The sequence below is a fragment of the Ixodes scapularis genome, unplaced genomic scaffold, assembly GCF_016920785.2.
Source record: "Ixodes scapularis isolate PalLabHiFi unplaced genomic scaffold, ASM1692078v2 PGA_scaffold9__187_contigs__length_104089568, whole genome shotgun sequence".
Classification (NCBI taxonomy): Eukaryota; Metazoa; Arthropoda; class Arachnida; order Ixodida; family Ixodidae; genus Ixodes; species Ixodes scapularis.
The window spans coordinates 27,783,689-27,809,513 of NW_024609884.1; the positions used below are offsets into that span (position 1 = coordinate 27,783,689).

General features: G+C 42.4%; 1 protein-coding gene across 2 annotated transcripts; it reads right to left on the reverse strand.

Annotated features, from left to right (window-relative positions):
- Positions 1 to 2,516: 2,516 nt before the first annotated feature.
- On the reverse strand, positions 2,517 to 25,433 carry LOC8023330 (cytoplasmic dynein 1 light intermediate chain 2). 2 transcript variants are annotated; one of them, XM_029980115.4, is made up of 13 exons: positions 25,260 to 25,379; positions 21,513 to 21,586; positions 21,312 to 21,428; positions 20,268 to 20,498; positions 19,295 to 19,479; positions 18,210 to 18,303; positions 17,989 to 18,124; positions 17,640 to 17,751; positions 17,458 to 17,562; positions 16,184 to 16,276; positions 14,455 to 14,481; positions 11,495 to 11,609; positions 2,517 to 5,618 (listed from the first exon to the last, which is right to left on the reverse strand). In XM_029980115.4, exons 1-13 carry the CDS (start codon positions 25,367 to 25,369, stop codon positions 5,458 to 5,460), a joined length of 1,560 nt encoding a protein of 519 aa, XP_029835975.1. In that variant the 5' UTR covers positions 25,370 to 25,379; the 3' UTR covers positions 2,517 to 5,457. The 2 variants fall into 2 exon arrangements, with proteins under 2 accessions (XP_029835975.1, XP_029835976.1); XM_029980116.4 differs by lacking the exon at positions 14,455 to 14,481 and having other exon boundaries at positions 25,260 to 25,433.
- Positions 25,434 to 25,825: the final 392 nt, after the last annotated feature.

Below are 25,825 nucleotides of genomic sequence, written 5' to 3' on the forward strand. Positions count from 1 at the left end.
GTTTGCCAGCCTCGGTGGTCAACATTGTTCCTAACGATATGTTTTATTCAACACTAACCTCGTAGTGTCTAGTTAGTAGTTGAGTAACGTTCGGAGTGTTTAGTAGACTGCATTTTTTATTTTTTATGTAGCCTGCACTTTGTTGTGATACTGAAAGATTTCTGGCTTGTGAATATTGCTCTTTTAACTTTTGTATAACTATTCGTGTTCTTCATTTCCAACTTCTCCCCCCCTACTGTAATGCCCCATGGCGCTGTAGGTATCTGAATAAATAAATAAATAAAAGATGGAGAATGGCAACCTCCCGGTTTGTCGTCTGCTAGCGGAGTCGGGCGCGTGCCCTCACTCTCGTTTTACCCCGCCGAACCCGCTGAATTTCCCGGATGTATGGAGAGGGCGCTGCTGTCGAACAAAATGGTGCCGCCCAGAAAGCGCTACAAAGACCTGGGACAGAATGTGTGGTCACATCAATTTCCACACTAAATTTAGTGGGGAAATTGATGCCAGGTGATCTATTGAGGACACATAGGCTGTGTTCCAAATCTTGCCCAAATGAATCCGAGTTACTCCGGCGGGCAAGGAGGTTGCCGGCGGGTCGTGTCACGTGAGAAGACAGACTGAAAAACGCTGAGCATAGTTGTAAACCCGAGACTGGGGAACGGACAAGGGACAAAATACCAGGGGGGTAAAGGTGGGTGAGGAGGAGTGGCAAATCCCGCGCGCCGACATCCTGGGTCCCGAGTGAAAGAACGCGAAAGAGAGCGACAGAACACGAGAGAAAGAAGCCAATGTTGCCAGCTGAAGGACGACAGTCGCAATGGTAATCACGAAGACTGAAAACTCTCAGCAAGATAAACAGTGATAATTTAACGTTGCAAACTAAATTTTGAGCTATTCTAAGGTTTATAAAAAGCAGCATACTCATTACGCTGCATTAACTTCCCTTCTGTCGAAATCTGGTAGTTGCGCGGTTTCGTATTTCCGGGCGCGTCCACCCACGCCCGGAAATGCGAAACGAAACCAGACAACCGAAGCCGGTTATCTGGCAACCTCGTTGTTATCTGGTTTAGTTTAGTATTGACGGGAGGCCGTACATCTGCATGCAAGCAAAAAGAAAGCTTCGAGAGGAACGCGAATATCTTTCCATCGGTAAGTTCGTGGATTGTTGAAGTTCATGACACTGCTCTGATAATATATTTGTGAAATCGAAGGCAGTTGGTAACCATGTAGGACCCCGAGGGTCTGCCTGCATACTCCGCCGCTTGCGGCAGCCAGAATGCATGGGAAAATGGCGGACCTTTTCCTCTAGAGTTAGTATGTACGATCTCTATGCAAAATACACAACGACACGGACGAAGTCGCGGGTAGGTTTTGGAACGCCAAGGTGAAAACCTTTATCCTGGAGTAAGGTCAAGTAAGTTTTGGAACACGGTCATAGTGTTAACACAGTGACAAGATTGAGATCACGTTACATCAGTTACCCAGTAAAATTAGCGGGCAAATTGATGTCACGTGACGTCATTTCCCCGCTAAATGGACCTTTTCCCAGTAAGGAGAGCCCCATGACGGTTTCGCCGCCTACTACAAATGGAGGGCAACCGGACTCGCCTTCTCCCATAGGAACAGATTAGTGTCGCAAGAAAATAGTGCCCCCCAAAAATGGCGAAAGGGCGGTCAAGGTCAAGTGGAAAGGGTGTGCGCGTGCGCAAACGCTTACTGGAAAAAGGTCCATTGACATCGGTCGAGCAACGCTCCGTGTGCCACTCGTCCTCATAAAAAAAAACATAAAACAGTTTAAAAAAAACACACCTCACAATAGTTAATCACATTTTTTGGCATTCATCTTAAAATTACATATGGCATGAAGCGGAGTTGGGTAAAGTACGGTACAAAGTAGGGGAGAGGTTATGTACTTAAAATATAGTATACACCAGGCACAATGTACTTGAATTACTATAAATGCAACATACTTTCAAAGTAAGGTACGAGTACTTTTTAACACAATTTTCCATATGCTTTTTCATGTTATTTTTGGAAATTGCAGCAAATGTTGGATAAAGTCAAGCGGCTACAGAGTAATTATTTCACTCTCGCTGAAAAAGTATTTAACACAATCAACTTGTACCGGTCTTACAGCCGCCATTACTTCGTTCGGAGAAATGACCAGATGACGTCTCGAGCAAGTTTTCACATGACGATACTCCATTTACAATACGTCGTAATGATATACCTTGCCCGATTTGGTGCGCTGCGTCGTCTGCTCGCGTATCTGGAGAGTTGAATATTACTGTTTCTGAGTTGACAAAGCATCATTTTGTGATACAAAGGTTTTCTATTCCAGTGTTCCAGCACTTTTCATCATACAATGCTTGTCAGCTGCGTTTTATGCTTGCTCTGCTTCTTCTGAGGCAGCAGAGATGACTTATGCATGTTTGCAGGACATCCATGGAACATTGGGATCCTGCAGAACTCCAAGTTCTCCCAGGTTTACGAAGACCGACAGAAAACCAGCGATCTCTGAAGCACTCGCGAATTTTATTAGGAAATGTAACGAGTCGATTGCCGCGCGACTGCCTGTTTTTCTAATTTTAGCCGATTGGAATGTTGGACTCAAACGGGCAAACATTAATAAGCACCGATACATGCTAATTCATCATATGACTAAGAAACAGAATCATGTATGTTGCAAAACAAGTCACTGCGCTACAAACGACCATGTGCATATTCAAAAGAGCCGATTTTAGGTAAGAAATGTACCACCTTTTTAGGGGCTGTGAATGGAGCTGGCACAGGGGACTGGATCTTGAAAGGCTGGCCCTAGTGATGGCCTTCCTTTACAAGTGCAGGAGGCGCATACTTTGCATTAGAGTTGCTGGACATTCAGAGGATACCGAACCTCTGAACCTCCTACCAAACGTTGCACTACAGTGCAAATATAAAGCTGGTGCAAAAAGAAAATTGGAGTGAAGACTGCATGCCCCTCCATGTCCCTCCTGCATCCAATGTACAAAGTCAACAGACACAAACAGATTCAGCGAAACTGATAGTGAAAGCGACAGGCTTCCGACTGCCAAAAAGGTTACTAGTACTTTGGGGGAACGTGAAATAAATGAGAACACTTCAAATTTAAACTGGCAATGATTTGCAAATGACTCGCGGTAATATTTGCCAGACACTATGAAGTGTGGCACTTGGGAACACTTATACATGGCATAAGATTCACAGCAACTTGTGAAATCCTTACAAGACCAATGTACAGTGCGCCTCAAACTTGACACGGCCACGGCATTTGCCGTTTCTGACACTCCTTGCGGCAGTCGATTGAACTATCTGAAGAATGTTTGGGTTCCCGATTTCTATCCCATCCTGAGAAGGCATCCTGAACATTTTGGTGACAAATTGGGGCGGCGGAGAAAAGCTCACCGGAGAAAAGCTCACCGCAAAACCGGCAGATGTGGAGAAAAGCTTACCGGCCTTTGAGTGAATGAGGAGAAAAGCTCACAGATTCTTTAAGTGTTTCTTAGCTTAGCGGATTCTGCGTCACACGTGGCATTTTAACACAATTCAAATTCGTCACTTCATTAAAGATATGTACTACCTTACAGAAGACTAGTTCTTATATAGGTCATGAGTAACAACGGTGACAGTGTGCAGCTCTGAAGGTCATGGGTGGCTCGCCGTGGAAAGGCACTATCACACAAAGGCAACGTGTGGAAACACCAGCACGAGCGGCTATAAAACGTGCTTCTCCGTAGAAGCAAGAAACCTCGATATCCTATACCGACTATTTTATCCTGTTTTCAAAGGTTAACAAAAGCTTCAAAGAGAATTTCAGGCACCGCGTTGTTGCTCATGCACTTTCGGATTTTTGACATTTATGGTTTTGATTTTTAGATTTTAGGCAGACATAATTAAGTTTTACAAACTTTTTCCTGTTCTTCAAGTTCATAAAACTTTCAGTTAGGCTTTCGTTGCCTAGAGAGTAAACCACAGAAAACACTTGCCTGCAATTATAAGTTTGGGAGAAATATACCCAATAAGCTAAACAAATAACACAAAAAAGGACACTTTCTTTTTTACAAAGTTGAAGAATTTTAATGATAATAAATTGATATGTTACGCATGATCCAACAGCCTCCATGTAAAAAGAAGAAAAAAATCGGTAAGCTTTTCTCCGCATACTCTCAATGGCCGGTGAGCTTTTCTCCGCATCCGCCGGTTTTGCAGTGAGCTTTTCTCCGGGATTCGACAAATTTAACAGTAAGTAGCCGACACGAGCTCAATGTTTGGGAACCCAGTGGCGGCGTTAAGTTTGGGGTGCACTGTACATGATGCAAAGTGCAACACGCAGCAGTGCCGCAAGGGAGCCTAGTTTCCTGCCTGTAACCACACTGCTTGTTCACGCTTTGCTGCTAGTGGAAACACTGCATAGAAAACGAAATAATCAAATTCCAAAATCCTTATTGTTTACATATCAAAGCATACCTGTCACATATGTATCCATCTGTGTTAGATATCTTTTAGTAAGCTGTAGGCAAGTAGCAAATTCCGGTTGACAAATAATGTGTACAAAAATTAGGTTTAATACTGCCATGCTGTTTAGTAGTGTCATAACCACATCCAAAGTCAAATTTATTGCACAAAACTAGTCCCCGAACAAGTTTTATTTTACAAGTCTGTCACACAAAGCCTATCTGACAGTACTACGGTAGTTGGTCCATTAGCGCCCCATGTACAACTACCGTAAAATACCAGGGCAGCACCCGCCCCACTTTCACTGAAAACTGGGTTAATCTAGGCATGAGCACTTGTCCAGTCAAATCGGGTGCTTAACTTATAATTTGCAGAATTCCCAAGTTTGGGAAATGTAAATAGTGGGCGCTTGAACGAAGTGGGCGCTTCCGCGGTACTTTACGGTAAGTATATACTCTCACTTAGGTTGTCCAGAAACTACTGTAGATTACCAACTAAAAGCCTATCACCATTTTTGTTGAGAAGCAGATAATGGGACTTGTTTAGAAAGAGGTGCCTCATACAATGTGAAAGGCTTTTTTTTTTTTTTGCATTGTACAGGCATCACACTGAAAACAAGTAGACGAAAACCCACAAAGTACTGTGTTTCTTGAAAGCATGCAGCTATTTGGAGGTATCAACATACTTTGCTCATTCAGGCTTTGCTGATAAATAAATTCATGCAAGGGAAGTCAATAAAGCCTAAAAATAAATACACAAAAAAAGCCTGAGCAACCTCTTTTTCCCCTTTGCTTCTCCTCACATCAACCGGTGCCACCAAAAGCTGCCGTTGACACTTCGTAGCCACCAGACAATCTGTAGTGAAGGAGACAGTATCTTGCAGGCCTTCTTCAACTCTCAATGCCCAACGCATGTTAGCTTCAGCAAACAAGAAAATTCCGCTGCTGTTCTTCCACAATGCTTCCACTTGCCCACCGAGCTTTTTCACGAGCTGAATGAACTGTTGCCACCAGGCGATTCATCTGTCGGAGTTGTTGCAGAAATACCGGACGATGTCGGATTCTGCGAAGATGCCTTGCTCTTGGCAATGGAGCGGGTCATGCGCTCTAATTCGGCTGCAGCATCATTCCTTGACAAGGTTTTATCTGGGTAGATAAAAGATGCAATGCAACCTCTTCAGAAAAGAAAAGAAAAATGATCAAGCAGCATTCATCGATGCAACAATCAATGCAATACAGGGCTGGCCAAATCTGTTGAATGAATAATCAGATGGGGGAAAAAACTCTGGTGCCCAATGTTTCCACTGTTGGACGGTACAGTACGGCAATGAATCTGGATCACAATAAGTTGAATGGGGGCCGAGAGGTAACAGGTAGTTTTACAATAGACTCAACATTTTCTCGATTTCAGGCTTGCAATCAATGCTATGAAGCCAAACTGTGAATGTGAGCAACCACTGAAGCATTTGTTATTCAATCAGTGTAGTGGTAGGGGTTTGCCCTAATATTTTTATTATATATTGTGCACAGTCAATAGACCTGCTAAATTATTGAAGCACCAAGGAGAATGCTGGAAATGTAAGTACACAAGCTGCGCATGCCCGCTTTAGCAGTATGACGGAGTTGAAGTAAATGGACAAAATAAGGCGCGGACAAATGCAGATGCAAAATGCCATTAAATTTCTGACTCACAAAAGTTTCTGCTGCAGATGCCAGCACATGCAAAGCATGGAACTACCTCATAGCATGCTCTTTGGTGCTTCGTTAATTTTTCAAAAGACCTATTGAAATATCTTTCACAGTTGTGCCGCAGTATACAGAGCACCTTTTTGTTTCTTCATTTACTTATTTATTTTCTTTTGATAAATCAAGCTACAGGTTTTTCTTTACCTCTCCAAACTTTGGTGAAAGACCAACTGAATGAATTCAAGCACTAACATAGGTGATGCTGCCAAACATTTAAAAAATATATTTATTTGCTTTCAAGCACTAACATTTCAGATGCAGATAAACTAAATCTAAATGCACTTCAGAACTTGGAATTAATTTTAGTAAGCAAACTTGCATTCTTTTCACTCATAATAAAGGTTCTCACACTGGCAAATGGCAACACTAAATGGTTGTACTGTAAGGCCCTCCTTTTTCAAGGCAAAATAATGACAAAACTTGCAACATGCTTTGGTGTATAACAGTAAGGCAGTTTTTATCTAGTGGTGCCTTTAATATATGGGTTGGTTTCAAGTGCCAAGACCAGAGAACATGGTGACAAACAGTGTGCAGGAGACAAGGACAGTTTTCTTCTACTGTGTCCTTGTCTCCTGTGCACTGTTTATCACCATTTTCAATACATACCAACTTGCCCAACTCACCTCCTTGCTACAAAACCAGAGAATTTGATAAAGTACTGCTCTAGTTTGCTACACAAACGATGGATGTCACAGAGCAACGGAGCTTGTACAACCCCTTGTAACGGGCAAATACTTACGTTTTATTCGTGCCATTTCAATTGCTGTAACAATAAGTATAAGTAGCCAAAAGGTTTACCATTAAATAACCTTACCACAAATAAACAAAACATTAGTAAGACTAGGATGGAACAAACCTCCCAGATACAAGTTTGAAAGGAATAAAAAAATGTATATAGTTTGAGAGTTTTGACCAGAAACTACTATAAACAACATAATTTTTGCGAGAACATTATTTTAACAAATCGCCCCAAATTTGCAAAGAAAATTGGTCGCGTGAACAAAATGCCATAGGGCCCAATGTTTAGACGTGCAGCTCTGTTATTTCAGCATCAGTATGTATGGGCAAAAACGCATTCATAGGATTGCACGTCATTGTGTGTAGCCTGTGCCATTGATATGAGGTAGCGGAAGAAGGACACCATGGGAGGCAGGCTTGTTGGTACAAAAGAATGTTCATCGTTGAGCTGGAGCTTCACTTGTCTTTTGCTTGCAACCACGGTGCTGGCAAACATGAGGCCGACAGTTATCCTGGACCCTCCAATTACTTGAAACTACAAATCCTATGAGCCCACTGCCATTCATTTAGTATTCCTTGAAAAGTGAACCTAAGGATAGCGCTACTCAAGCAGATAGGATAAAGCTACTGCAAACACTCATCTGGCTTTTGCCCCTCTCAAGAATAATGCTTAGGTAGTTAAACCAAAACTTTGCCATCCTACCAAGGGACCTGGGCTTTACCGTACCTTCAGACTCATTAAATAAATGTAGTACCCACAAAATATTGCAACGTTTAGCCAGGACCAAATTTCCAAATGTAAAGAATTTTGTCTATACTACTCTAGGGATCCAGTTAGAGTGATAAGAATGCTCCCAACTTTCCAAGGAATCAAATACAGCAAATCTAAGATCATGCCTCATTTTAGTTTCTGTTGAAGTTTACTATATTTCCGGTGTATTCTAGTACCTCAAACTCGGAAGTTTATCAAACCTCGAACAATGTTCAAGGCATTAGGGTAACAGTTGTCATAAGGATGTTTTTTGTCCACAGAGCTATGAAAGTTACTTTTGGGAAGCAAGAAGTAAATAACAATAACTTGTACTATTTGTAACTTAGTTACAAATACAGAACGTAGTTACAAATGCAGTTACATGCTTTCATATGAATCTACTGCAACATCCGAGATAGCCCACCCTGCCTTCCGCACATTACCTAAGTTCAGGTGATTTGTGCAATGAGACAGACAATACGAGTTTTGATATCCAATATTTTTTTTTTAACAACTTGTAGGGCAGCTGAATAAACAATTCTGTCTTTCAAGCAACTATGACACCTGTGGCATGCAGCATATTTCCTTAGCTTTTGTTTTCTTTTGGTTTGCGCAACCGAAGTTAGCCCCTTTTTATGCCATTTGGTCTCTGAGTATGAGCTATCTTTTGGGATATTACGGTAGTAGTTGCAGCTAATTACTCCCAAAAGCCAAAACAAAAAGGGCAATGCAAGATGTCATTGCTACATTCTGTTTATGTGATGCTGGTGATGCTTCAATCAAGTGGCAAGTGGAGTACAGTAAAATTTCCCTTGTGAGAATGCTAGGGGACTTAGGAAAAGTATTTCTTTGAACATCACCTCTAGGTCCCTGCATTATTGCAAGATAAATTTGGGCATGTTGATTATTTATTTTTTCATTTTACATTACCTCAAAGGCTTACAGAATGGGTATTATGAGGGGTGGGTCTATAGTATACACAACAGCAGTCAGGCAATAGTAAAATATATCAATATAAAAAAAAATTCCAATGAAAGAAACAAAAAATCTGTGAACGACTATTCAGCAGTAATAAAACAAATATTTCTGCAACTACCAACGTTTCTTCCAAATGGTCCTAATCTTTGAATTGAACCATGGAATCGCAAAGGGTGTTCACTGATGTTTGTAAAGGATGACTAGTACATTATACCAACCTAACTACTCTGCTTTAGATGGATTCTATGCTTTCAACAAGATAGTTTTTACATGGGTCCCATATCGCAGCGGCATAGTTTTAACTTCGGGCGAACGAGCATTTTATGGGCCACTAATTTAAGGCGCAAGGGAAAAACATTTTTAACGTACGATTAAGAAGCAATAAGACTGCTCTTTTCTCTATGCAAGTAGGTAGACAACACTGTGGTGGCGTTGCCTGTCTACTGTGAACTATGTTGTCCAACCTGCAGTTGGACCACATAGTCTTTAGTGCTCTGTCACAGGGAGTGAAGGCACCTCATATGTGTTGTCATGGTGAAGTATGGCAGAGGTGTGCAACTTGGTTTCGCATGAAGCTTTGGAAAACCAGTAACTGCACTGGAACACTTGCCATTCAACTTTTCAGAAAACGCTCCTAGGCTGCTGCCATGTTGCTGATGATGATGCAGATGGTGCAACTCTCGTGCCCCCATCAGCTAGAAATTTTCTGCCGCTCTCTTGGACTGGCCTCTCATGAAAGTTGCCCTTTAAAGTTTCTTATGCATGCTGCATACCTTTTTTGTGTTGTCTTCCACTGAGAGAAATAGGGCAGGCAAGGGCCTGCCAGAATGGCAGGTGATTACAAGCCCCATTTCTCACAGTGGAAGCATTTCTGCTCGACATTCACGGGAAACGAAGGAAGAGAAGGACGTCAAATGGCTTTCAATGTGGTTTTGCGAACAATGACAACTGTTCTTCCCCACCCAGAGATGATCCACGTAGAGTCCTTCTCAGTCCTCGCCAAAAATTGTTGTTTGGGTTGGGGTGAGGAATGGGTTAGTAGGGCCTGTTCCTTTGCCTTAGTGCTGGTGTGAAAAAAGGAAGGTCTCCCTAAACGTTCCCCAAAACAAAGTCCTCTTGGGTTCCACCTGATCGCCAAGACTCAAGATGTGATTGTTGTCGACACTGTAGTACAGTGTTACTTGAGATCTTTCTCAAATAAGTCCTTTTTGGACAACGCTGCACCATGTGGTATGTACAATATATTGTTTGAATGTTAACACTTGTTAAATTGTATGCGCAAGTCCTGTCCATCGGCAAGCACATTATTTGTGTGATTGAAATATGCATGCCTTTCGGATACCTTCTGTTGTAAATTATTTTCAACAGCTAAGCGCTTTGTCATTTGACACACGGCTGAGCGGGTGGTGCCGTCAAAGCTTATGTTAAAATAAAACAAACATTCCAGTGCATTCGTTCTGTTATACGCATACCCAACATACATAGTTTACGGTCTTCTGGTTCTTTTTTTTTTTTTTTCGAATGTGGTACAATGTTTTACACATTTGAAAATGTGGTAACAAGAAGAAAACCACCACAAAACGTGTGCAAAAAAAAAAAAAAAAAAAAAGAAAGAAGAAAAGAAATGGCAGAAAAAGACGAGAATTGAGTCACCAGCAGTGTTTGAAATTGCGCCTACGTAGGCTGCGCCAATCGAAATCACAGTCCACTCAATTATACTCCGCGACAACTTTTCTTGGCAATGCAGTGGAAGGTAGAGGCCTGCGTCCCCTCTCCCATTTTGAGTGTACGCAGGCTCTCCTCCTCTCCCCGGAAATGGGGGAGGAGGAGAGCCTGCGTACACTCAAAATGGGAGAGGGGACGCGGGACGTACCTTCCACTGCATTGCCAAGACAAGTTGTCGCGGAGTATAGGGTCCACAGGAACACCTGTGAGAGACTAGCCACAAACCCAGTGACTGCGCTCGAAAAAGGTTCTCTTGTCCGTGGGGCCGAGGTGTTCCTTGGAAAGGTGTATATAGCCTGGACATATTTCTAATTTCTGGGCATTTCCAGCGCAAAAAAAATTGAGCAGTGCTGTGTTAGCCGTCAGTTATGTCAAAGCGATGGCTGTGCCACGTCACGGCAAAGTCGTTGGGCATCGGCGTCGCGTTCATGCACTGTGGGGAGCTGTGACAACATATTGTTATAGGCTTTTTTTTCCAGAGAGAGCGTGCAGTGGACATCGGGTACCACAAAAAAAAACTCAAGTGTAAAGCGGGATGTTAACGCTGTGGCGTAGCTCGATGGTGACGCCTCCACTTCGCACGTGGCAGACCCAGCTACGATTCCCACGGGCGGCAAGCAATCTCAAAGAGGACGACCGACACCCTACGCCCTACAACATCTACTACATCATCATCAACGACAACAACAACAACAATGGACATTATTCCCAGTGGTGGAAAGAGCCCACAACAGCTATCGCTATAAAGGAACGGTACAGAAGGAAGTCCCTTTAAACGACAAAGTGAAGAAAGTCACGGTTACAATGCAAAAAGTTATGCCACAAAACGGTCTTATACATTTTTTTAGTTATTTTTTAGACATTAAAAAAAAAAAAAATGCATTGGATCTGAAGCATGTAACTTTGGAGAAAAAAAAAATGTTCAGAGCTTGTAAAATTATTGGATTTGGAATAAATAAAAAAAGGCAGTGTCATTACTTTTCTATCTGCCTTCGTATGTCACAGATATGTTTGTTATTTGGAGAGCTTCACTAAAAAGGGGCTCTGAAGTGAGGTTCTACTGTAGAAGTTTTGGCAAGATCACCTGCTGATCTGATGGGTGTGCTTCCTCCCGAGCCAGGTCCAGTCTTACGGTTGAGTAGGCTGTTGAAGAAGTTCTGTAGTACTCCCTCGCTGCCGACTCCTTTGGCACTATCAACCTGCCACAAGCCACCCAAAATTAGTAACCTCCAAGCAATGTTGCTTCCTACAAACCATAATTCAGTTAGAAGTAGGCATGTGCAGATAGTGGATTTTGAGTTCGAAGCGAATAGTGGTTTTGGCCAAATATTTTCTGATCGAATATCAAATGGTTTCTCGAAGCCTTTCACTACCGTGCACCATGCTTAAACGAAAATTCAGCTGAACTTGTGAAGGTTGTTCCCAACCTTCCACTAGTCCACTTCTAAGCTCAGTTAATTTTAGCATAACTACATCTATGAACTGTAGCATATAAACGTCAAATTTGTAGCAGCTATCCCAGTCAAGGGGATTTATAAATGTTGTTTGCTATATGAGAGCTTGTTTTCAATTTCAAATTTGACAAGAAAAAAAGTGTGAATGATGAATGCAGGTTGTCAAGACATCGCTGTGTAACGTATACTTTTGCATAATCGCAGCCAATTAGCCCAGCTGAGTGCACTTCTTACCGAGCACCTGTGCACTGCGGGGAAACAATAACTGTGGCGCCCGCATGCTCTGCAGGTATTGCTTCCCCACAATGCGTGGGTGCTCAGTTAGAAGCACACCCACACGCTGCCATCAACACTACAGAAACTATGAATATTGCAGTTCATCTCGAAGCAAATATTGAAGACCGTATTATTCGAAACTACAATTCAAAAATTTTAATATCTGCACTATAGTCGGTTCAAGCTAAGAAAAAACCGGAAATGCCTCTCAGAGGAAAATGTAATCCTACGCCGAGAAACGCCAGCCAATTGTTTTCATGACGTCACGATTCTGTGGACCAATCGCAATCCTTTTGAAAAAAAAAAAAAGCTCAACATGGCTGCTGGCCTTAGCAACGCGATGCTATAGTTTCTCGTGACAATTATTCTGCTTTTTTTCACCGTGTATTACGTGCCCGAGGTTACGCCACGAAATCTTGATGGTATCGGCTTGCGTTTGCAGCAGTTTTTGCGCGACAACGTGAGAATCCAGCGACGCTATCGCCAACGAAAATTTCGAAGCGGGCGCGAGGCTTAGCACTGCTGAGAGGTATGTTAGACGGTATGTTAGACAGTATCTTGGACAGAAAATGAATTGGAAAGACGGTACATTGGACATGAATTTCTTTCTTTCTTTACTAAACAGCTATTTCGTTGACAAAAACATATTCTAACTTATTTAAATGTCCTGAATGAATTAAATAAATATTGTAGTAGTTTAAGACAGGTTTCCTGGAGGAAGAAAAAGCAACGTTGCTAGCGAACTACTTTCTCGACGGCGGAGGCACTTCAGATGGGCGCAATGCGCTTGTGGGTGGAGCTAAAAGATTGTTCTTAGGTTGCATCCGACTATAGTTAGAAGGCTCAGGCTGGTGTCACCAGTCATTGCAACATTTGTTCAGAATAATCTTGCCCCAAGGGTCGTTACAAATGGCAACAATATTTTCCCCTTACGTAGGTCAACAATAGTGGACCTATGTTGTCAAGCATATATAAACTTGAGAGGGGTTATGGTTTAAGCACCGACTAGATTTCCAGCTGAATTGTTGAGTTTGTAATGACCATATGCATCCACCACCACAGCATACAACACACAGAGACAGGTGTGCCAAAGGTAAGGCAATGCCAAGAACCCATGCATCAAGAAAGATTCAGCCCCAGAAGTCAATCACAAGAGAAAGAGGCCAAAGAACGAAGTGCTCATACATAAGCCACTTCAAATGAAGTTTTCAGCTTTAGCTCAACTAAAGGCAGGGGACTGACACTTCCTAGAGGGATTATGGCGAATGTTGCTTTGACACCACCATATAACTTATTAATTTTCTCTGCAGACTTTCCTGCCTTTCGCAATAAGCATCCTTTTAAACGGACAAACCTCAATTGATTTTTTTGTTTTGCAAGCTGACTTTTTTTAAATTCTATCACAAAGAGATCGAAATGGCATTAAAATAACCAGACATGCCATTTGCTTCCTCAATTCTCTGGAGATTTCACAATCTATAATTTTCCCTAAATCTAAGGAAGCTTTCTCAAAAACAACAAAATATAGCTTGCATATTTGAGCAGTTCGATAGAGCAAAGTTGAATAGTTATAGGTGTTTTTCAGGTTGAGCATCAAATTCATCAAGCATCAAAGGCAGGCAAAATGTGTGCGTGCCAGCGCAAGCAAAAAAAAATCAACCATTATCTACTCATGCATGAAAGTTTAGTCTTCTCAAGAAAGAAACAATACAAAATGAAAACAAATACTGCCAAGTAAGGTCTGGGGGTGGCCTTTTGAATTATGAATGTAACCTGCAGCCACATTGTTCATACGCACTGCTGTCTTTGATCTACAGTCAAAACCATTTTTCAATTTAAATAATTTTCCAGAAACCTACCCCATCAAGACTTCAATAAAGTAATGCCCCATTTCAAAACAGCTTACTGGCAAGTTTTACTTCATTCTTTCTGTCCACTGATAAAAGGGGTGAATTTTGTGTAACAATATTACTTGAGGACATACCGCAGGCCCTTCGCCACTATAGTGGGACGTCACCATTTGGTTGGTCAACAAATTGTACGAGCTGCAGCCCCCCTGCTACAGGAGAGGTATGCCATGCATAAGAACACTTGGTTCTGGCCTAAAATGTGCAAGTGATGTTATAAACACAGTGTGCAGAGACGAAAGAGTTTCCCCACAAAAGTACAGGAAATTGACTGTGGAGAGTAGCCTACAGAATAGAAGGTGGCATTGCTAAGCTCAAGGAAAATTCCAAGGCAAGTAGAGAGTGAGACAGGAGAAAGTATCAACAGAAAAGCCAAATCGACAACACCAAATTGTCTGCTTCTTTACCTGACTGAGCTTCACGAACTCCGTCTCCTGCAAAGCGCAACCAAAAAAGAAAAAGCAAACACAAAGCAAAGCTTGTAACCAAACAGGACACTAATGCACAATAAAAAAGCAAAATAAAAAAAGCAACAAAAGCTTTATAGTTTATTCTTATGTCCTGTACCATGTGCATTACAGAAAACTGGCAAATTGTGAATTCTAAGATATACTACCACATTACTGAAAAACAAGGGTATATAGATAATAAGCCCTAGCTGTAGAGGTAGTCTGAAGCATGGGGCTGTTTTTATCATTATCCTCAGTGGCACAGAGCGCTATTAAAAAAAAGGCACAAGCAGAAGGGCTTCCAGTTGGATACGCATGTACAGAGCAAAGACAGCCCTAAAACTCATACTTTCCAAATTACTGCGCAGAACGCACCGAAGGCATGTGGGCATCCAATGTACTTTGCTAGGCTTAACATTCAGATTTTGCAAAAATACACCAAAGAGGTAGTAGTGCATTTGGGAACATCTAATGAAAACAAAAAGTCAGTTTATTTTTTTTTTTTGTACCAATTACATGTTTGGTTTACATGTACATATTCCTGTTCTTTCAAAATTTTACTACCGCACGTGTCTCTGAAAAAAACTGTACTAATTAAGAATCCATTCTCTCTACACACATAGTAGATCTCTTGCATCTCCAAGTTTGTAGACTCAAATAAATAAAACTTCAACTCTGATGATCTGTGCATGCAGTGCAATAGCTGATGACTCACAACTATGTCTTTACTAGAACAGATGATGTGACCTTTCTACAAACTCTACACACCATTCTCCCACACAACATGCAGAGAGCCAATGATCCCAACTAATGAAAGGCGACCAACAAACGGATGCGCAAATGAAGCGTGGACTTAAAACAGCAATTTGTGCCATGTAAGATGTCTGCAGCCTCTAGTATGCTTCACTGCAAGAGGGAGGCAAGTTTACTATTGCAAAATACTGCATTTTCCCTAAAAACAGTTCTTTTTTTTTTTTTTTTTTCAGGCAAGGCATTTGCTTTGATGGATTTGACAAAAAAGAAACTCCTATAGCATTCCATCCTGGCACAGTACTTTCAGATTTCAGACATGCAGTCTTTCTGTTTTGCAACTTCATAATGGGTTAGAACATATAAAGAACTAATAATATGAGTAATGCTATGGTATATGCCGTATAAACCTTTAAATGTAAATTGTTCATCAAAATGCCAGTGGACACCGACCTAGCGATTTAATTCTACACAAAGAGAGGGGTTATAATTCTTGGAACACCAGCACAGATTTGCATGCTCGGGTCCAAATGTAATCCGTCCTTCGCCATTTGCCGGTGTCCTGTAAACTGCGACCCCTAACAGACGATGCTTCGTCTGTTAGACTCTTCAAGCTAACTTTCCAGTCTAACATTTCAGTTCTACTTTTTTAGCAATTCTGCACACAAAACTACCACTGCAATTATACCTGAATAACTAGGGCTTTACAACCCCTTCATGCAGTAGTTTGCAGCACAAATAGTAAGCCAGTAAAAAGATAAGACATACCAGCAGTCCTAGTACCATACAATCATGCAATACAATAACAAGAGATTCATATAAGGCAACTCAACGCCTAAACAAGATGTTTCTGTTCAAGAGTGCTCCTCTCACAAAATAGTTAAAAATGAAAAGCATATCAAGTACATAAAACGCTATGGGCAAAGGCTAATTGCACCTTTTTTGCAGCAGCCTGCACCCCATGAGATCCTGGAAGCCTCCTCTCCGAGGATTTCTGTACTCCCGCTGGTGCTCGAATAGGGGACTCCGACTGCAAAGAACACCAAGAACGGAGACGATTCTTGACAATTTCTTGGCTAGGTCTCATAAATCTGAACTTATGTAAGAGAATTTTCACATTCCTATTATAATTTTGGAGAAACAGTGAGGGCCTGTGGGCACTCTTCTGCCATTTTAAAAAAGGAAGCAAGGCTGCTGTTGAGGCACATTCACGTTAGTGGTCGAGCTGCATTTGTGAAGCAGTTGCGTTCATAAGTGCTCATCTACACCAAAACACCATTGGCAATTTCTTGTTGATCACTCATTATCTTACAGGACTCAAGTTTTCCAAACTTGTTTTACAATCTATAATTAAGTTTAGTCTACAATCCAGGCCCAAAATTTGGCATACTGATATCATGCACACAACCATTTAGTCACTGCAGACAAGTAAACAAGAGAAACTTTTCTGCATGCTGTTCCCACACGTCCCGAGTTCAAGCAGCAAAAGAAGAGACAAATGCGAAATTGGACATCAATGATTCCACCAGGCTTGCCTGTAGGTGAAGACTAGATAGGCGCACCCTGCTCAATAAAAGGGGATGACCACGACACTTTTTTTTCGAAGAGGGGCCTTCCTGTAAGAATTTCTGCCATTGCTTTCGGGATTAGAAGACTAGTTTTGTTCCCTTGTCATTTGCTTATCATTCCCAGAGTGGTGAGTGGCTGTGGCAGTGCAGGGAACATATTTGGTGCAAGTCTGTCGTGATTTGATTGGGAGCAAGGTGACAGTTGGCATTATCGATTGGATATGCTTTTTGTTTGACATCAAGCTGAAATAAATGCACACGGATTGCACATGCACTTCCAGAAAATTTAATGTTAAGTGGTCCCAAAAGCGCTGATGCACCAACAATCCATATCCGCAATCGTTGACTACAAAAGGAACCTGATACTCCCCAAAACTCCAGTTGCACTGGCATTTCAACTCCCCAAAACTCCAGTTACACTGGCAATTCAACAAAAGTCTACAGATCAAAGGTAGCAGAGAACCGGTGAACAAGTACATGCCACATGCAATACTAAGAGACGACGCGCTGATTCTGTAATTAAGTTGCCTTTGATGGGGGAGGCATCTGTGCTGTGCGACGGGAGTGTGATACAGCTAAGGAGAGGTAGGCCCACATTGTATCACTGCATACAATATTTCCAAATATATAAATAAATATATACCGTCCGGCCAGATGTGGGTGCTGCCTGCTGGTTCAGTGAAGCCTGCTGGCGACCCAAAAACGCCTGGTCCCCTTCAGCAGTCACCTCTGGCTCACGCTGCAGGGGCTGCACAAAGCCATGACAAGGCAGGTGTGACCACTGGCATACATTTCAGAAAAGGGGGCACATAAGTGGGCACTCACTTTCCTAATCATGGGCTTGGTGATGACGTCCGTATATGGGTCGTCTGGACTGGCAGAGTTGATGTTCTCGTAGAGAATGGCAATTTTCTTGTCATTGTCCCAGCCAGACGGACTTTTAGGCGCCAAGTAAAACAAATTAGAATTCAACGATTAGCCCCCGCTGTTTGTCCATTTGCACATCGAGCATTACCATACAATTAGTGCAGATATAATAGGTTTATGAAAACAAAACTGTCCTAAGAAATCAAACCGTTTTAGCTTGCTTAATACAACTTAACCAACAAAAATCATAGAATTGTGGCAAACAAAAAAACCAAAAATGTAAAGAAGAATAGTGTGAATCCCTCACATGAAAACAGCATCTTTCTCCACCACAAGTGCGGGCGTTTTGAAGGAAAATCCGTAGATGCGGTGCACGAGGTACTTGTATAAAAGATCACAGTTCTTGTCCTCTTTCACAGACGTGTAGAACAGGGCAGCACCATCTGGACAGAAAGGCCACACCCAAACTCTTACACTGTTTAGTCCCCCCTCCCCCCCCCCCTCCCGCCCCCTCAAAGTAAATCTTACATTTGAGGCAGAACTTGCGGACTGCCTGCTGAATGAAGTCAAAGTGCTCATCCTTGAAGTCATAGTTTTTTTCGAGGGCTGTCATGTAGTCAGTCTGAAATTAAATTGCAATAATGAAATTAGATGTGTGCAAATATTCCAAACTGAATAATTCACAACAATTCACAGCACACATATTCTGTGAAAAGTATTAAATTTGTAATTTTTTTTTTGTTAATTCGAAGATTACAAATGTTTTCACAATTCTTTGGTTCCTCACATCACGCTTCACTGCATCGCATGAGCTTTCTGGGAGAAACGGCTAACGAGTCAGCCTCTCGATTGGTTTGATGGCCTCGAGAATTTGTTCACACTACCGTTAGTCAGCTTTCTTTGATTAGAATTACAGTTCGACCCCTGCTTTTAAACGAGTGTCCAAGAATAAAACTTCCAAGCTATAATACAAATAAGAACAACTTTGCTCGCCGTGTTACAAAATGTTTTATCCAACTCATCTTATTGGGGCCATTTTTTTTTCTTAATAGTACAAGCATGTTAAATTTTTCTCATGTAACAAAATATCTTAAAGCATCCATGCTCAATTCACATTAAATGTAAAATGTGTATTCAAAAATATTCTAATGCAATTCACAGTCAAATTTTAATATTTGTATCCAATCTGCAGTCAAGAATTTGATATTCATGCACCTCTAATCAAAAATGAATCGGTGCAACTGGTACATAGAATATGCTCCAGGATAATCACAGCGCTTTCAGCACACAAAACCCATACAAAAGCTGCCTCCAAGTTTCACATGCAGGCTCCCCTTCCCGAGACAAATAGCGCCATTGGAGGAAGGCGTCAGTTTGCAGTGAGAAGAGAAGATGTCATCTAGGGAGAAGATGACTTTGTCAAGCATATGCTTGGAAAGGGAAGCTCTTTGTTTGTGCAGTTTAGTAGCGGGAGGAATTTTGGTTTAGGTCACCGACAGCCACAGCAGTCCCATAATTACAGCCCTTCCAATAATAAATCCAAAAATTACAGCCCTTTTTCAAAACTGCCGGGACAAGAATGGGAGAAATGCAGACTGAGTGGTGAGTCGTGCCTTGGTGATGACAACCACGACATCGAGGCCAAGATTGTTGGTGAGGGTGTCTTCGCCCAGGGGAAGGGCCACATCGAGGCTGATGCCCCCATCTTCGCCTGGGGTGGTCGATGGTCTCCGAAGAGGTGGACTCATTCCCTCAATCTCGTCACCAGGCTCAATGTAGTCTTGGAACCGTCGCAAAACTGGTCACCATGCAAGAGGGCAAAATGCTTGCTTACAACAACAGCAATCACAGGACCCTGTTTGGCCCAAGTCAAACCATAAAAAGCAAATCTGCCATGAGACCATACAAAGCCAGCACACCATAGAGTGGAAGATTGAGACAATAAATGTTGATAATGATATCTATAAAATATATTTGTCAAAAGGTAATTCAAATATTTGCAAATATTGAGACTGCCTCTGCAATCCATGCTCATTTTCACCTTCAGAACAATAGTAAAAGACGTTACGCTCCTTGCGAAACGCCACTACTTTCCACATTTATGTTGAGAATGAACCTGCCTGTAGGTGCATTTAAAATTTGTTTTGGTTATTATATCGCAAATTACAATTTCAAATGCAGAGCGCATCATTTTTTAAAATCTGACAACCAAGTCCAACTACCTCAAGACGCACATGAGATACTACGTGGCAAACTTACTTTCTTCAGGCAACAATGCATATAAGCAGAATATTTATTTATAAACTTTGCTCTAGTAAATGGCCCACACCGCAGCTGCATTGCGTCTTTTTCACAATGTTCTCTGCCAACACGTAAAACGCTCATATTTTTTCGACAGTTCTCAACTGCGGCAGCACCAGCCAACGACAGGCCCTACTGTCCCATGTTGTGCTGCACACTATGCGTAAGTATGGACATCATGCCCGAGGTGCACATAGAAAGATGGGCACGGGATGCTCGCCACCACACTGCATCGTCCGACGGTAAAGGAAGTCAAAACGGGGGCCCCGGACCCACAGCACTCACCCCTGGCCCTGGCCTGGTCCAGGGTACTGGGGGGCAGACGCAGCCGTCCCAGGTGCTCTTCCAGCAGATTGGCCCAGTTCTGTAGTGAACTGAGTAGGTCCCAGGGGCTTGTCATGGAGGCAGTTAGGAGCACCGTCGTGTTCCCCAAGCTCTCCTCAGTCAGGACAAACTTGAGCAGGTTTCGGTGCCAGGGATCGCCGTCCAACACCCATACTCCGAGACGTGTTTGGTCTGCCATGCACCACAATGTTTCTGGAACCTTCACCCGATTGTGCGGCCCACCGTGCCCATCCATCTCAAAATGGCGGAAGCAAATAAAGGCATTGCTCGAGTGCCTGGTCTCGCGCGATTATTTACTTGGGTGTGCACAGAAATGCTCCTCCCTCGGCAGTTAGAGGCAAGTGGTGCAGCGTCTGCCACAAATGTAGGTGGTTGTAAAGGGCTACATGTTAATTAATTTCTGAATGGCAATCGTAGCACACACTTTCCACGGCACAACTACTGACCGTGGCACCGATAGACAGGCACTTTTGATAAGTTTTGGCTCATGAACCTGCCTATGCACACTTATAATGATGCCAATGAATCTGCCTATGCATACTGATGCTATAAGCAAGGTGGTGAGCTCGGTTCAATGCTATAAGCAACGAATTTGTGGCAACAGCGACATAATTGTACTGCAAAAACAATGCCATCCCATGTAACAGAAAAGGCCCATTGTTGTCCGTGAACAAGACTGACTCACACTCTTATCTGAATGCGAAAGATGCAGACGTCAAGGACAAGCTGATGGCATGCAGTTTGCAAACAATGCACAAAAAACTCGGTCCAAGTTCCACAATCTAAATTCCTGTCAAGCACCAAAGTTGTTAAAATAGGCAAGGCAAGAGATCTACAATTAAACTCTAACCAAATAAGAGGGCTTTCAGGGTCTACATCAAACAACACAGCCAGGCTTAATCCGAACCTTCATCTTCACCGAAGGTCAAACCTTGTTTCACCCCGACATATCAATCCTAAGAGCAGCGGATGCTCGATACTTACCTTCTCTGTAGTCATCTCTCACATATAGATAGTGATATTCCAATCCAGAACCTTTCTTGGGGTCATCGTTGCCTTGGATTTTTGCAATCAGTGTGGTTTTTCCAGATTCATTGTCTCCTAACAAATGAAAAAGCAACACTCAATTAGCTTTTGGAGACTGATAGATAATTGTTAAGCAGAGAAGGGTTTCACAAAGCTCACCCAAGACAAGCAACAGCTTATGAGATGGCAACTTGTTTGGTAAGCTTGCTTGGACTTGCTTCAATATAGATGACCTGAAGCGTTAGAAAATAAATGAACAAGGCTTCCTAACCCCGATTACAAAATGCATCCCCAAGCCTCTCTCAAAGAAGTAAACTAAGTGGAAAATAATAAACTCAGTAAAACCGTTAACGTTTGCGAGCCCCCAATTTTCAAGAATTTAAAGACTTGGAAAATTGGCCAACTTTAGTTGCCGCAAATATTTATATTTTGTGTAGAGGCGAATTTCAGCCTCCAGAATTTACAAAATTTAATGGTTGCAACAAACATGACCCTACCGCCCAATTCGCTAAAATCGGGGTCGCAAAAATAAAGGGTTTTTCCACATGTTTAAAAAAAACATGCAACTATTTTGAGGTAGTTTCAAGTATTGCATGCAATCTTTTACAAACAGCTTACCATACTAAATCTTTATGCTGTGTAACCTTACACCGGAGAGGTAATTATTTCAAGTCTAACGACCATTGTAGGTGTGTTCGTAAACAGCCGTTTCCTGGAACTGCAGGTGGCGAATAGGCTAAATGTCTGTACGGACCTACACTGGGATCCGTAACTGGTACAGGGATGGCTCTGCCTCAATGGCTTGGATCATGGAGGGAGAGTAATCACATCAGGGTTCAGTTTGTTCATTTCACTTCTTAACTATCTGGAAGCTATGCCAAAAATAAACTAAACAAGCTAGATGTTAACAATGATATTGAGTGCATGTATAAATCCACAGATGAAAAGAAATCAAACATGTCGAGTCAAACCCCTCCACATAAGGCTTAAAAAAAAAAGAGAGCTGACATTACACAACAAAAATTGCAATGGGAGTGTCTTGGCAGCCATTTTATACTGAGCACAGTCTTTCCCGTCCCTTTTTTTTGTTCACCCGTTTCCACCAACATTTCTCTCGTTACCAAAAATATCCTGTTGCCGTGCATTCCTCGGGTTACATTCCCTTGTGTTCTCATATCAGTGGACATAATGACACTAATACAGAACTTCACCCACATAAACAAAACCAATCAGTTAATGGCATTCTTAACAAAATATTGGGGGCACTACACCTTCCTGAATGCATCTCTGTGTCAACATGCTACATTCACATCGTGAACACTCTGCCAAGAATGGGAGAGGTTATACTAAGGTCCTTATGAGAGGGAAAGAGGGAGCAGTTTTTCATCCGACTAAATTTTAGTACAGTTGTCAGTAAGCCATTGGAGCACGAGGCATTGGAATTACTCTGTCAACATTGGTGTCTCCATCGCCGAAAGCAGCAATGTGCAACACAAGTTACTGCATGCAAATTACTGGTAAATTGTTTCAGTTTCTGCAGCAAGAAGTCAGGAATAAATCAACGACCAAATCATTAATATGAAAATACTGTATGATGACATCAAAAACATTACTGACATATCATAAACAATACTTTCTAGCTTTTTATGGCATTGCATACCTGCCAAGTCTCCCGTATCACCCGGGAGGCACCCCGAATTTCGACCAACGGTTGTATTGACAAAAAAATCTCCCAGATAATGCAAATTACCTCTCCCCTCTTGCACTTAAACAAGTTGTAATCAATGGCTGCAATGATAGCGAGGCCCAGCTGTATCTCGCTAGCATGAGCAGTGCAATATAAATGTAGCAACGTTTTCTTCATGTAAATTTGTTGCCAATATTTCTAACAACTGCAACCCCCCCCCTTTCCCTTTCCCCCCTTAGAAATTCTCCCGGATTTGGTTCCTCCGAACTTCGCAGGTATGGTACTGTAAACGTAAAACAGTCAACAGCGCTCATCTGATGTAAATTTAGCTTTAACGTGATGTCCAAATTTCAATATTGTTTATGTTGAGAAAAGCTCAATTTCGACTGACACAGTTCGACAGGTGTTGTATTTTACGTGCAAAGTTCATTTGTTGAACATATTCTTGGAGCCGGTATGTCCCCATGGTTTGCTGAATTGCGAAAGCGTCATTTAAATAACACGCAAGTTAATACAATCAGACGTTGGAATTCCTTCAATAGTTTAGAGGCTGTGGCTAGGGTTCCGTCCAGACAGAAATCTAGTTCTGTCGAGACGGAACTTCTACAGTTACGTCCAGATGGAACCGGTAGTCACGGTTATTTTAAAATTCCGCCCAGAGGGAAAGTTAGCAAACCCTTTAGAGTTTCGTCCAGACGGAACGGCGGTCGCCACTAGAGTTCTGTCCAGAGGGAGCTATAGCCGCCGCTAAAGTTCATTCCACATGGAAGGGAAACGTGCCACTGAGGCTCCGTGCAGCATACATGGGGGTTGATCTCCATATGAACCCTTGACCCATTTCTGGAAGAACAACTGCCAATGTTCCTGTGTTAATTTTTATTTGGCCTTTTTTTAAGTTAAATTCACTTGTCCCAGCAATCCTATAACATTTCTACCAATTCATAGAAAACAGTTCGTCCAACCTCTGCAAACCACGCATCTCCAGCCTCTATTACCTCTTATACCCATTAAAAATCGCCTCCCATGCAGGTGTTTCTTTCGTTGGTTTTTCTAGAGTTTGTAGTTACTGGGAGATGCAGATACAGTGAATGTAATGGATATCATTTTTAAAGCTTTATTTAGGAGTGACAACCATTCAATGTAAGACCTCAGACTGGGGGTATTGTCGTAATGAAGGAGCACTCCCTGTCTCCATGCACTTCCCAGTGTTTCTCTTTGATTACAGCGCACAATTTTGTAATTAGGTTGGCGTAATAAGAACCTGGTATTGTTGATCTACCTTGTAAATAATCACGAGAAAAAACATCCTTGGCATCCCAAAAAAGTGACCGAGAGCTTAGACACGAAAAGGAGCAATACTCTCTACTGGGTCCTCGGGACGAAACAAACGGTGCTCTACGATGCATGCTGTCGTTCCGTCTGGACGGAACCCTACTGGGCCTGCTATCATTTCGTCCGGACGGAACACTGCTGCGTCTGCTACTGTTCCGTCTGAACGGAACTCTAGACACTCCGTAGTTTAAAAAGCGCAAAACAAGGACGAAGAAAACACACACGACACAGACAGGCGCTAACTTGCTACTGATATTTTATCTTAGTCAGTCAAAGCAGCGCACATGCGCGAACAAAATTGCCACTCGTGAACCAACTAGCTCAAACCAGTCTCAATCTTTCGATAGAATTTTAATTTACACAGATCGCGTTGTGACCACCGTGTGCCAGACGAAGGAAAACTTGACGGAACGTTTGCGGAAACCCCAGCGCTCGTGGACGGTAAAGTTGAAAGAGGGAAGTTGACATGCACACCGGCCACGCTACGAACGGGGTCCCTCGAGTTAGTGCATTAGCGGCATGGCATTAATTTGCGAGAAAGGCTCCCAGTGTAATCTCGTCTGATTGCATACTAGCAGCGACTCGAAAGAAGGCGATTGAAATGTAACATCGTCTTGTCCTCAGCTGCACAAGTAGTACCCGTGTTCCTTGGCAAAGCAAAGCTTCTCAGATTTGAAAGAAGCAAAGACGCGAAGTCTTGACTGATATATTGTAAACATTGTAGCGTTAAAAACTAGTGAACTCGTCAACCTTAGGCTTAACTTCAATCAAACCGCCCTACATGTCACAGCAGCACAACCGACCGAGGTGGCTGTCGTATGACAGACATTACACGCGTACAACTAAAGGAAGGACGCTCTTGTAGAGACGTCTGGTGTAAACATTACCATATATTCTGGCCCTCTTCATCTTCTGTTTTGTCATTCATCTGTTGGTGGGTTGTCGTACCTTCGCTGATGGGAGCCATATTGTTAGCGATGAGACGTCTGCTCGTCATGCGCAGTCGTCGCGTGCCTCACTACGCCGGCTATACTTCCGTTAATGGATATAAAAAAGCAATCAATTGGGAGCCCGCCTGCGCCATCTAGCTACTGTGTAAAGGCACGCTCACAGGTCATGCCACAGTTCCTTTGATTTCCTTTCTCTAACGCTCTGACCAACTCTGACTGACTGACTCTCCCAGCTGCTTCGTCTTGCAACAGTTTCGTTCCCAGATGACCACCTATTTTCCCAGAACACCTATTGAAATTTTATCATGCTGTGCATTAATAAGCATTGAAATCGCTAGTTCGCAGGGGCGGAGACCTGAAAGGGGACGCCTGAGGCCACGGCTCTGCCTGAGGCCAATATATCCATTCGTTTTTTATTAAAAAAATGTTTTCCCTTCGATACTTAGTGGCAAATTTGTATCCTAGCATGCAATAGGTTCTTCTTACGTTAGACCAACGAGGTA

What these genes read in the sequence shown, in the direction of transcription:
- LOC8023330 (XM_029980115.4), bottom strand. Translation starts at nt 25,369, where the DNA reads ATGACGAGCAGACGTCTCATCGCTAACAATATGGCTCCCATCAGCGAA. An exon ending in GAAGAGGGCCAGAATATATG is followed by an intron (nt 21,587 to 25,259) that starts GTAATGTTTACA and finishes CTAACGCTTCAG; the next exon opens with GTCATCTATATTGAAGCAAG. An exon ending in CCGCAAGTTCTGCCTCAAAT is followed by an intron (nt 18,125 to 18,209) that starts GTAAGATTTACT and finishes CTTTCTGTCCAG; the next exon opens with ATGGTGCTGCCCTGTTCTAC.